The sequence below is a fragment of the Myotis brandtii genome, unplaced genomic scaffold (genome assembly GCF_000412655.1).
Source record: "Myotis brandtii unplaced genomic scaffold, ASM41265v1 scaffold36, whole genome shotgun sequence".
Taxonomy (NCBI): domain Eukaryota; kingdom Metazoa; phylum Chordata; class Mammalia; order Chiroptera; family Vespertilionidae; genus Myotis; species Myotis brandtii.
Window position 1 is genome coordinate 7319665 of NW_005363836.1, and position 12931 is coordinate 7332595.

The 12931-nt window shown below is 38.0% G+C and overlaps 1 protein-coding gene across 3 annotated transcripts in view; it reads left to right on the top strand.

Moving 5' to 3' along the window:
- The window catches only part of GIPC2 (GIPC PDZ domain containing family, member 2), a 44677-nt gene extending 42486 nt beyond the window's left edge, over positions 1 to 2191 (top strand). For all 3 annotated transcript variants that reach the window (XM_014544387.1, XM_014544388.1, XM_014544389.1), the window contains one exon: positions 1853 to 2191. In XM_014544387.1, coding sequence (XP_014399873.1) covers positions 1853 to 2004 — 152 coding nt within the window. In that variant the 3' untranslated portion in view covers positions 2005 to 2191. The remainder of the gene's footprint in view (positions 1 to 1852) is intronic.
- The last annotated feature ends 10740 nt before the right edge of the window (positions 2192 to 12931 follow it).

Genomic DNA, 12931 nt, shown 5'->3' on the forward strand with positions numbered 1-12931 from the left:
CCAAATTGTATTCAGTTGTTAAATATTATTGCAGTGCATTGCAAATGTATTATTGTTAACAGATGAGAAGCATTTTAATAGCTGTGGTTATGTTAATGTGATATGTTTTCCTAGTTCCTTTGCATTCTCTTAAATCAGAGATACAGTCTTTTATGAAAAAGAATATTATCATGCCAGTTTATTTCTCCTGTAAGGATGTTTCAAATCTATGTTTATACTTTAGGTATTAGCAAAAATTCATGACACGCTCGGTGCATACTGCATTCTCAATTTCTGTTAAAAATTTTGTAGCAGCCCTGACCGGTTTGGCTCAGTGGAGAGAGCGTCGGCCTGTGGACTGAAGGGTCTCAGGTTCGATTCCGGTCAAGGGCATGTACCTTGGTTGCGGGCACATCCCCAGTAGGGTGTGTGCAAGAGGCAGCTGATCAATGTTTCTCTCTCATCGATGTTTCTAACTCTCTATCCCTCTCCCTTCCTCTCTGTAAAAAATCAATAAAATATATAAAAAAATTTTGTAGCAAATTTGATTTTTAAAAGATTTATGGAACACTGTATTACACACAGTATTTCCAACACAATTATGAAGCTGCCTAATTGGTATTTTTATTGCTTCTACAAGATCAGGAGTTTCTTGAAGGCACCATATCTTACTCAGGTTTTAATCCCAGCTCCTACCATAGTACTTCTTCCATAGTAAATGCTTGCTGAATATTTGTTGACCAAATGTCTGATGAGAGGCACAAAAATGAGAGTCCATAGGGAGTCTGAGTCCTAATTTCATTAGCTTGAAGCTTTCGCCTTTGAGCAAATTATTAAACTTTGATTCTTAAGTTCTATATCTGTAAAATGGGTACAATAAAAACTTCATAGGGTTGTCAAAGCATTCTAATATGTATAGTTTCTCTCACATCATAATTAATAGACATAGCTGTTATCATCCATAGCAATGATCATTACTAATTATTACTAGTAATAATGGTCATGGAGTGAGAACATGTAGGGATGTATAACTGGACTTGGGGCCAACTCTGGGACTATATTGTGTGTAGGACTTTTTCTTCACTTTTCTCCTCTGTGTGCCAGCATGCGTGTATGAGTGAGATTATACAGCTTGGGCTGTCAGGGTATAGAATGGGGATTTTAAATCATCATTTTTCTCATTTTGTGACCAAGGAACCCAAACCAGAGATTGCAAATGAGGTCAGACCAGGTCTGAACAAGGTGTTCCTGGGCTCAGTACACCAGACAATGCTACTGAGCTTCCTGAGGTACTAGAAAACCATGTACCAAGCATTTTTTTTACAGCTGCGCGCGTGCGTGTGTGTGTGTGTGTGTGTGTGTGTGAGAGAGAGAGAGAGAGAGAGAGAGAGAGAGAGAGAGAGAAAGAGAGAGGGGGAGAGGGGAGGGGGGGGGAGAGAGAGAGAAAGGGAGAGAGATTGGTTGATTCAGTGTCCATCAGTGTCCTTGTTTTTCTCACTATTCAAGAGCATCAGTCATCTGCACTGTTAGCCCTGGCCGGATAGCTCAGTTGGTTAGAGCATCGTCCTGACACACCAGGGTTATGGGTGTGATCCCCAGTCAGGGCACATACAAGGAGCAACCAATGAATGCATAAATGAGTGGAACAACAAATCGATGGCTCCGGAGAGGGCAGCGGTAGCAGCTGCAAACCTGGGTATAGTGGATAGATCGTTTAAAAAATATCATTGCTACTTGGATATGTGATTTTTGTACTAGAAATATGTGATAACTATGCATGTTCCTTTTAGAAAGCAAATTTTCTGGTGCTATTTTTCTTAGTCCTCTGATGCTGTCTCAAGTATCAATAATTTTTAAAATCTATTTTTGATAGCTACCACAATATTTGAAGCTGGAAAGGACAAACGTAATCCAGATGAGTTTGCTGTGGCACTTGACAAAACTCTTGGAGACTTTGCGTTCCCAGATGAATTTGTCTTTGATGTTTGGGGAGCCGTTGGTGATGCCAGACGAGGAGGATTATGATGTGGCTGGTCCATCACTGGAGAAATGAACCATTGTTCCTGTGTGTGTGCGTGTTTTTTTTTTTTAAATAAACCTATAAGGTCTGTTTATGGACACTGGTTTGGTTTTATGTGTATGGAATACATTCTTTTTTTTGAAATATAATTTTGATTTCTGGGTACTTTTTAATGCAGATGAATATATAGGATGCTTAAGATAAATTACCTAACATTTGATCAATTTTAATATCATTTAAAAGTTATTTTTAAAATAAATTTTAGGGAATGTTTCTGGATAGATAATTTTGTTCCCCATTAACACCCATGTTTGGTTTTCTACATGTAAGTAGTTGATTGCAATAGCTTTGTAGTTCTTTTGCAAAATCTTAAGGCTTGGAGTATGATTTACTTCATAGCATCTTCATTTTGTTATGTTAGCTTGAATAGGATATGTTTAGGAAATAACATGTGAATTTCACCTGCTGTAGATCTAGAAGCACTGTTTTAATTTTCAATCCACTGAGTAAGGGGAGGAGGATTTCTATAGCCTGTTGATGCCAGTGACCTACTGTCTCTCTTTGTAAAACAAGGATTGATTGACTTTTATATTTTGCTTCTTTGTAAATTGCTGCTTTGGTTCTTAAAACCTATTGTTGAAATCTACTGTGCTGTGCATTTGTTTGCATGTGTGGAAGAAGGGTGAAAAGGGCAGAGAGGGTAGAAATCACTTATACTCGATTTTTGTAAAACACTTCTTGAAACATTATTTCTTTTTCCACCTGTACCTACTTCTTATGTTACCCTTTATAAGCACTCCAGGGACAGTTTTTATAGTCTTTTTGGAACTTTTCTTTTGAAAGAGATGTACTCAGAAAATAACTATGTTTGAGAACACTTTTTGGGTGAAAGAGCAAGGCTTTTAAACCCCCTAAACTTTAGAGGAGATAGTGTCGGAAATAAAGGAGGAAGGGAGCATTGAGAAAATATGTTAGCCTATTATTTTAGAGTTCTAACAGACCCTCTCCAACACCTTACATTATTGAGAAAATTGAGGGCAAATGATTGTCCTATCACTTTTATTGGACATTTTACAGAGGCAAGGGAAATGGAAATGAATGGCTTCAACTCGGATCAGTAATAAGGAAGAGCCTGGTGTGACCGAGCATTCTGCTAAAGTGTTAGATGGAAAATGCTGTGTGCTGCCATGGGAATCAGAAATCATAGCCTGTGAGGCCTGTATTCTAGGAAATCAGAAGTAGTTCCCTTTTCCCGCTGGGTTAATGATTAGATAACTCTTGTTTTCTGGTGCAACTTTACTTTTGCTGCCATCCACTCCACTTTCACATAAGTTTAATGCCATGTAGCTGATCTTCTGTGTCTCATTCATCTGAAACCTGCACAGAAGCTGTTTTAGTCATTAATGTGTAATAAAAGTAATTGTAGAATGTGAATGGTCATATTGCTCTTGCCCACCATTTGAAAATAGGATCCAGCTCAGGCTGTAATTTGTTGCTATTTGTTTCATGGTGTTTTTTTTTTTTGGAAGTCCTCGAATGACTATTAATTCTTAATATCACCTCTCTTAGAAGGACACACACAAAAAAGAACTAATATTTTTAGAAATGGGGAAGTTATTGGATGATTTAGCCCATAGAAACATTTTAGTTTGAACAAGGAAATAATTTCTTGGCATAGAAGTTAGATTTGAAATGAGTCCTTGTTTGTTATTGATGGATGTTTCTTCTTCCTTTTTGGGCATGCATGAAGATCGAAACTTGGTGCTGATTCCCTGTAATTTATGGAATCTCAAATTTACAAAGTGAGTGTGCTCACCATGATCTTTCTAGGATTTTGGTGTGTAAGGTACTGATACCCATGTCCAGCGGTCACTGTAATTGTCAGCATCAAACGGGCAGTTATCATTATTAAGAGCTTCAGCTGGGCACAGGTGCTTTAATACTAATCGATTTTTCCTTCAAATGTCTTCATCTCTCACCTCTACTGCTAAACTGATAACGGGGACAGTTTCTTTACATTGTTTTAGTCCCTTACCTGAAAATATATATATTTGTGAACTTTGTGCCTTTTGGTGACTCTCAGTGCACAAAAGGAGTACACTTTCTTTTTAGTTGTCATAGTCTGTTGCTACAATGAAACAAATCATATATGTGTGTGTGTTTTTTAAAACATGCCATTTTCCCAGCTGGTGTGGCTCAGTGACTGAGCATCAACCTATGAATCAGGAGGTCACGGTTTGATACCTGGTCAGGGCACATGCACGGGTTGTAGGCTGGATCCCCATGAGGGGGCGTGCAGGAGGCAGCCAATCAATGATTCTCTCTCATCATTGATGTTTCTATCTCCCCCTCTTCCTTCCTCTCTAAAATCATAAAAATACATTAAACAAACAAACAAACAAACAGCATGCCATTTCATTGGCACCACTAAACATTTCCAAAAGGCCTCTGTCATTTTCTCTTGTTCTGTAGTCCCTTCCTAACACCCCCCCCACCCCCCAGTGGAGAATGATTCTTTTATTATTGATCTCCTTCCGTGCAAAACAGCCTCTTCCAGTGGCCACTAAGAGCACACTGTATGTTTTCTTCATGGCAGAGCATGTAGATGATGATTGACCATTAGGCTCAATAGGGCCTTGAACATAGCTTGGTCCTCATCGAATGTACGCACTCTGATGGTTACAAATAGGCATATTTTGGTTTTTTTGTGATGTTTTAAAAATAAAATTACATGATTATATGTTGTGAAACTTTCATAATTTAATTATTAAAGCAGCGATCAGTTAACTGTTTGGGGCTGCTATATCCAATATCACAAAATGACTAAATAGAGATAATTAACTAGAGATAACTTAATTTTTCCAAATGATTTTTAATTTGCAATATTTCCCCTGTAAATTTAACAAATAGATATTTCCCAAGTAAAGCATAATTTACTGATATCCATGTTAGATCTTCATTAGGTCTAGAGAGAGCCTTTCTTAGATCTGTCAGTTATCATTGCTTACCTAGCATAGTAGCAAGATGAAGTTCATTTGCAAGTGACGTTTTCAAAATAATGGTTCTTCTAAATAGAGCACAGTTATCCACCAAACTTGTAAAAGATTGATCATATAATGACCCTCTTACTCTCTGATACATCTAAAAATATGTGGGGACCAATAGCATTTCTGTTAGTCTGATGGAAGTATTAGGTTAGAAACTATGAGTGAATAAAGAGGGAGGAGATGCTGTTCTATTCATAGTCCCAAGTATTAGTGCTCTATGTAAAATGTGCATTTATTATCTTCTTGACACACATTGAAAGAGATATCAGAGTAATTACATGTCCTTACACATATGATGGTCATAAAATGTTTCTGAGATTGTGAAGTGTACAAATGGCACAGCCTGTCCCTCCTTATTCACCTGAAGACCTAATTCTAAGAAATGACTCATGGTTATTATTAGTAAGGAGAGTGAAAATTGGATATGACATCTTTATTTCAATGGGAGACATTAAGTCTCTATAAGACTTAACACAGCCATAGATATTTTTGAAGCTGTACTAAAGAAAGAAATTTAAAAAATTCTGAAAGATGGGTTTAAGTAAACATTTAATATTTTTAGCTGTTTGTGCCATGCAAGAGTTTTGGTTATATATAGGTAAAATATTCCACATTTTTTGGGGAGGAAAAAAGTTTTTCTCTTTTATAAAAATCATAGCATATACTTTAAAATGTTTTTCTGAGATTGAATTTTAGAAATCTATTAAGTAATACATGAAATTGTAAATTATATTTTGATATTGTTTAAAAATATATTACTCTTTTTCTACTTATCAAGGTATAAATCTTCATGTATCAATCAAAAGTAAATTACTTGTAAAGCTATAATAATTTTATATTTTGTATATTTAGAATGACTCCTTAAAATAAAAACCTTTTCATTAAAAATGTGATGTGTTTTTAACATGAAAAAAATAAAGATTTGAGGTTTTAAATATTAGACCTTTTAGTTTTGTTTAAATAAATGATGGGAATAACATCAGGCCTCTGATTGTTCAGACTTTTGGGTTTTTAATATGTTTGGTATATTTCTTTCTCAGCTTATTTTGTACGAGGCATAACTATTAAGGTCTCTTAGTTTTGAAATCCCCCAATTTTTGCTTTGATTCAATGAAAATACATGAGATATACATTGCCGCAGTACTTCAGGATAAAATAGTCATAAGCTGTTTCTGTTATGAGATGGAGGTTTAGCCAGGGTGACATTTCCCCCTCTGTTCAACCAGTTTTATGGCAGTAGTTTCCAAAAAATAACTGCCCTCCCCTGCCGGCCTGGTCTCCCCTAACTACTCTCCCCTGAAGGCCTGGTCGCCCCCAACTGCCCTCCCTTGCAGGCCCACTCACCTCCATTTTCCCTTCCCTGCCAGCCTGATCGCCCACAACTGCCCTCCCCTGCTGGCCATCTTGTGGTGGCCATCTTTGACCACATGGGGGTGGCCATCTTGTGCGAAGCGAGGGCATGGCAGTCAATTTGCATATTACCTCTTTATTATATAGGATCTGTTACAGAAGACCGGAGAAGAACCAAGCAACACTTTAGAGAGGTGGAGATCCACTTTATTATATGCTAGTGGACTCAGAGAAAAATGTCTTTTCAAATTCTGAGCAGAGCAAAAGCAGAAGTTTTCTTTTTATTAAAGAACCAGCCCTATGTGTGCTTAGTAGTTATCTTGCTGGAAGCTTGTGGCCTTGAAAACACATTTCTATCCAATTAAATAATACATCTGGCATGGCATGAGAGTATGGGTGTATCTAGTCTCTGGCCTACAAGGTCAGACAGCTAAGTTTATCTTCCTTAATATTCAAGCAGGCTAGAAAGAAAGTTATTTTTTTCAGAATAAGGGGCTATTTAAAAATAGCAGAGTTGACTTTACAGAATAAAGGACTATCTAAATAGCAGAGAATTTCAAACAGCAGTTTTACAAAATAGAGGTTAGCCTTCTCATATCCAGTTGGGATCTCGCTTCTGAGCTCTAGACTTAGATGTTCAGCTGCTTTCTTGACATCCCTGCTTGGTGTGTCAAAACTTGAACACTTTAGACTTTTCTTAGAAGTCTTATTTCCCTCAGTTTTTTCTAACGGTGGCATCATAATTCACCTCATTGCTGCTTTGCCTACCGTGTCTAATTTAGCAGCAAGTCCTTTTTATTGTATCTCCAGAAATGCCTCCCAAGTATACCCACTTCTTTCCAGTTTCCTGTCACCTGTTTACTGCACACCTCATTTCTCATCTGGGCCACTGCCACAGGCTCTCGGCATTGCTCCCCCTTTGTTCACTCCTGCCCCACTCTAATTTATATGACACAGTAATGTGTGCTCTAAAAATGTTTATTGAAGGACATAGTGTTCAGCTTTCTTTGAAATGAAAATGTCAGGATCTCAGTTTTTCTTCTCCAGGAGAGTTGACATTAAGCTCTTTTTTGTGTTTTAGGGAAGAGGTACTAATTTGGGGATGATTTAGCTTCTACTGTGAAAGAACTAGGAGCAAAGAGGAGGCAAGAGGAAGAACTCTCACAGGTGTAGACTAAAGGCTGTGAAGTGTGTGTGTGTGTGTGTGTGTGTGTGTGTGTGTGTGTGTTGGAAGGGGGACAGGGAGATATATCTTTAGAGGCCCACACAGAGGAGGATTGTGCCTTGTTTTCCTGTAGGCACATTGTGGCTAGGTGGAGTGTTAGACCCATAGGAACCAAGGCCTTCTAAAGATTCCTGATCTCTCATTATGGCACAGAGGCAGTAAGGCCCACAGTGAGAGATGGTGTTTGATCACCCAAGACCCTGTGGGAGCCTGAGCCATTGACCAGAGCCTGCCAGCTGCCACAGAACCAACACTTCGCACTCCTGTTTGTTTCTATCATCAGTGCTTGGAGAGAATTGTCAGCGGTCTTTTTTTTTTTTTAAAATATATTTTATTGATTTTTTACAGAGAGGAAGGGAGAGAGATAGAGAGCTAGAAACATCGATGAGAGAGAAACATCGATCAGCTGCCTTCTGCACATCTCCTATTGGGAATGTGCCCGCAACCCAGGTACATGCCCTTGACCGGAATCGAACCTGGGACCTTTCAGTCTGCAGGCCGACGCTCTATCCACTGAGCCAAACCGGTTTCGGCAATTGTCAGCAGTCTTGCTTATTATTGTCCAGCAGGAGTGTCACCCTCATCAGCCCAAACCTCTGGTTCTTTTGGTGACTCTCCCAGACTCTTTTTTTTTGCAATGATCTGACCTACATACATAAAGCTTAGAAAAGAGAAGTGGTCCTTGGATGCCTGGTGGAGAGGTGGGGGAAACCTTGGCTTCTGTACTTGGGAGGTTGAAGTGAATTAGTATAAGACCCCTGACTGGGACATGGGCACACATGGCCCTTTGTGCTTCTTGTTAATGGGATCACATCACCCCCCTTGAGACTCCTTACAGTGGCTTTCAAAGCCTTGCCCACCTCATTGCCACATCCCCCCTAGCTCTGTGCTCTATTTACATCAAACTTTCTTTTCACTTCCAAGCTCTTACCTTTCTCAGAGCTTTTTCATTTGCTATTTTTTTTTCTGCCTTGAACACCCTTCTTCCTGTCTGGTCAGGTCCTTGTCATCCTTCAGTTATTAGTTTAAATGCCGCTTCTTTGAAGAAGACTTTTGTGACCTTCTCCTTCCCTCACTGTATGCTAGATTTCAGCCCTTCTTTGTTTCCACCTTACACATCATTATTGGCAATTCTTTCATTAGTTGGCTTTTATTCTATATGCTTCACTTGCCTATAGGCTTTTTGGGGGTCAGATTACTTATATCTTTCTTACCATTGTGTCCCCAGCATGTAGTATGGGGCCTAAGATACATCAAGCATTAAAAAATAATTATCGATGGTGAACTTCAACAAGTATTTGTCATGCTTACGGTGTGCGCCGTTGCAGGATCACCTCACCTAATCCTCAGCCACCTCTGAGGTAGGTGATAATTATCCCCATTTTAAAGGTGAAGAATCAACCCAGAGAAATTAAATAACTTGCACTGAGGCACATATTGGTTAGTGGCAAAGAAAAGATTTGAGTCCAGTTTTGCATTTAAGTCCTGAAATCTCTTCAAAATTGATCCTGTTAATACTTTACCAGAGCAATGTTCCGAGTCACTCAACTGAAGAAAGTTGCGGTGGGGACTAAAGCCCAGAGAACGGGGTTAGAGATTCAGTTAACTGCTCTTTTCAGTCAGAGTAAAGGGAACAGCCACGCAAGGTCAGGCCAACGAGTCGACCTAAATGACTAAGTGACGGATTTTTGGTTAGAAACCATATGCTGAAGGATTTCAGTGGTTCTCTAGGTTAAAAAAATTTCAATTGTTAAAAATGATCTGGATTTAAAAAAAATGTCATCACTGGTATAATAAGGTTTTGCTAGATTTAGGAAAAGGTTTAGAAAAAAAAAGGTGTTGACCATTTTTTGGAGAATGAAGGCTTTCAAAGCGTCTTCTGGTGAAAGTGATTTCATGGTTTAATCGTGTTGAAATGGGCTGTGGATATTTTGCCTCTGGAGTCATTATTGGGTAGTTTATGTTTCAGAAGATCATTAAAGGGCGATTGCTGTGTTCTTTACACTTTTTTAAAATAGTGTGAAACACATTTTAAAAAGTAGCAGCTTGTTATCAAATGCTCTGTGTGTCATTTACTATTTCAAAATGTCATTAGCATTTGAAGTTTCATGGACCATGGAATCTTATCATTTACCATTTTTAAGCCTCTAAGACCCTTGAGTTCTGAGAAATGACTTGGGAAGTTATATTGTCTTAGAAGGCCCATTTCTGGACTACAACTCTAATTTATATTCTGAAGGGGTGAGTTTATAGAGATGATTATAAATTCCCTGAATATATTCCCTCCTCAATTCTTTTCTATACATAAGCATAGTCAGTTTCAACATATTACATCATGCATTGATGAATAGGGAATATTTGTGAGGCTTCCTTCAATATTAAACCCAAAGTAACCTTATTTGTAACTGTGGGATTTAAAAATGAAATCAATCATGTTCCTTTCCAGAGAATCAAATATTCATTGTAATCAGAACATTTAAAAAATAATGAATTTATTGGGGTGACATTGGTTAATAAAATGATATAGGTTTTAGGTATACAATTCTACAATACATCATCTATATATTGTATTTTATGTTTAGCATCGCAAGTCAAGTCTCCTTCCATCACCATTTATCCCCCTTTACCTCCACTCCTCCACCCCCCTTCCCTCTGGCAATCACCATACCATTGTTCCTCTCTTTCTCTCTCTCTCTCTCTCTCTCTCTCTCTCTCTCTCTCTCTTTCTCCCTCCCCCTTCACTCTTCTCACACAGCCCCCAACCCCTAGGACATGTGTTTTTCATTTCTACTTCAATGACATCCAAAGAAATTCTGAAGTAAGATGTTATACTGACTGAAATAGAGACAGGCTACATTTTCAAGAGTGATCATTCTGAAATTCTATGGAGTATGTCTTTGGTTGTCTTTTTCTACTTTTTTTTTAAAAAAAATATATATTTTATTGATTTTTTACAGAGAGGAAGAGAGAAGGATAGAGAGTTAGAAACATCGATGAGAGAGAAACATCGATCAGCTGCCTCTGCACACCCCTTACTGGGGATATGCCCACAACCAAGGTACATGCCCTTGACCAGAATCGAACCTGGGACCCTTCAGTCCGCAGGCCAACACTCTATCCACTGAGCCAAACTGGTCAGGGCTCTTTTTCTACTTTCTTGATAAACACCTTGATTTAATCTTGTAAAATAAATTAATTAGCTTCCAGAAAGATTCCTCCAGGTTTCAATGATTAGAAGATGTCCCAGCTATCTACCACCTCACCACCCAAATATGACAGAAGTGAATTCACTAGGCAATTAAAAAAACTACCTTGGCTGACCAATGGTAGCATTGCCTGCCATGGCTGCAATTCAGATCAGTCAGAAACTGAGTAGCAAGTCGGGTATTTTTTATACTCTTGTATTGTTTCTTGTCCAGTCTGATTTTTGAGCTCATCTGTGATCTCATTAGGGATAGCCCTTGACAGCCAAAGTGTCTTTGTTATCCAGATAGCTTCTCTTCAGAATCCTGGGGATTATAGCATGTGGTCTTGGAGAGTATTCAGAGTGAATGACTAATTCTACAAAACCAACCAAGGTTGCTTTAGACCTGAGAGACAAAGAAATGACTGAGCACTGAAGTATTGCCAAGGTGATTATGGTTAATAACCGGTGAAAGTTATATATGGCTTCATACCAAGCATAAAATTAAATGGGTACATTAAAAACTTTAAAATCTCATTCTGACTTCAAAACTTTTAAATAAGTTTTAAGCAAGTGTTTAATTCTGAATTTATTTGTTCTTTGCCTGAATAAATAAAATAAATTGAGCTTCTTTGTGTTTAGTAATTAATATGTGGATAATATTGATTCATATATTACTGTTTCAACAGCTGTCACTTGAGCTAACTTTTCTTCTCTGATGTTTTTCTCATTTCAGTAATTGACCAACATCTTTGAGGTACCATACTTTGTACTTATTATAGGATATTTTCCTTTTGTTTATTATATATTAGCTCTATTATCACCTGATGTTACTTGGGAGAATCATTAGCTATAGTTAAGTGACATTTATTAGAAACAAGAGTTTTAAAGTTAGAATTGCAACATTTTTTTTCTATAATTATAACAATACTAGAGGCCCAGTGCATGAATTCGTGCATGAATTTGTACATGGGAGGGGACCCTCAGCCTGGCCAGTGATCAGGGCCATCGGGGCCATCTCGCCCAGTCCCTATTGGGTCCGATCGGGGCCGGCCAGCCAGGGGGAGGGACCACGGGAGGTTGGCCGGCTCGGTCACGGGAGGTTGGGTGTGGGAGCGCACTGACCACCAGGGGGCAGGTCCTGTGTTGAGTGTCTGCCCCCTGGTGGTCAGTGCGCATCATAGTGACCAGTTGTTCAGTCGACCAGTAGTAACGGTCGCTTAGGCTTTTATATATATAGATAGAACTGCTTCCTCATAGACTCTACTTGTCAATTTAGGTCCAGGTTCTATATGAATGATTTTCTGTTACTGTATGAGGTTAGAGTTGCCCATGAGAGAAGCAACTGAATCATAAATCAACCCTCAATTAAAACTTTTTTCTCTGAGCTTTATAACTGGTCTCATTCTCTTTTTCTTTAAAAAAATCCTTCCTTCCTATACATATGGTGGTTCAACTGCAAAGAATTTTACTAGGCTTGCTTCATTATTATAGAGCATCTCAGTGCAAGAATATAGAGAAATCATATTAAGAAACTAATTGGCTATTAATTGATCTAAATGAGCAAATGGTTTTTTGCCTCTCTCTGGTTCATGCTAAAGTATCTTCTCAATGAATTGCATATTTACTTTCCTAATTGAATTTTACAAGCAAGGCTAAATGGTAGTGATATTTTCCTTTATTTGTGCTGAGAATTGATCTAAGAGAATGCTTATTTTCCTTTAATTATTTTAGACTGACTCTTAATTCGTATAATTCCATCTTTGATTATTTAATTGTTGAGGAACTAGTGCAGTCATTCTCATAATAGGTATCTTCACTTTTGTTTTAAAAACTGCAGATAATTAATGTTTTAAATGTTCTATACACTGAAAAATTCATGCTGCTGCAAATCTCCTGGCTCTAAGATAAAAAGGAATAAAAATATCATTGCTATATTATTTAATGTACTATAGACCAAGCCCTGCACTTAGAATTTCATTTAGGCAAGAAAATGTAGAATGTGTAACATTTTTAGTTTTTGGAAAAGTCTGATATTTTCTAAGCCCATCCCTCTTGCAACATGGTGATGAAGTTTTTTGTATCTAATAGCATTAGATTGTCTTTCTTGTTTTTTAGTTTAGATT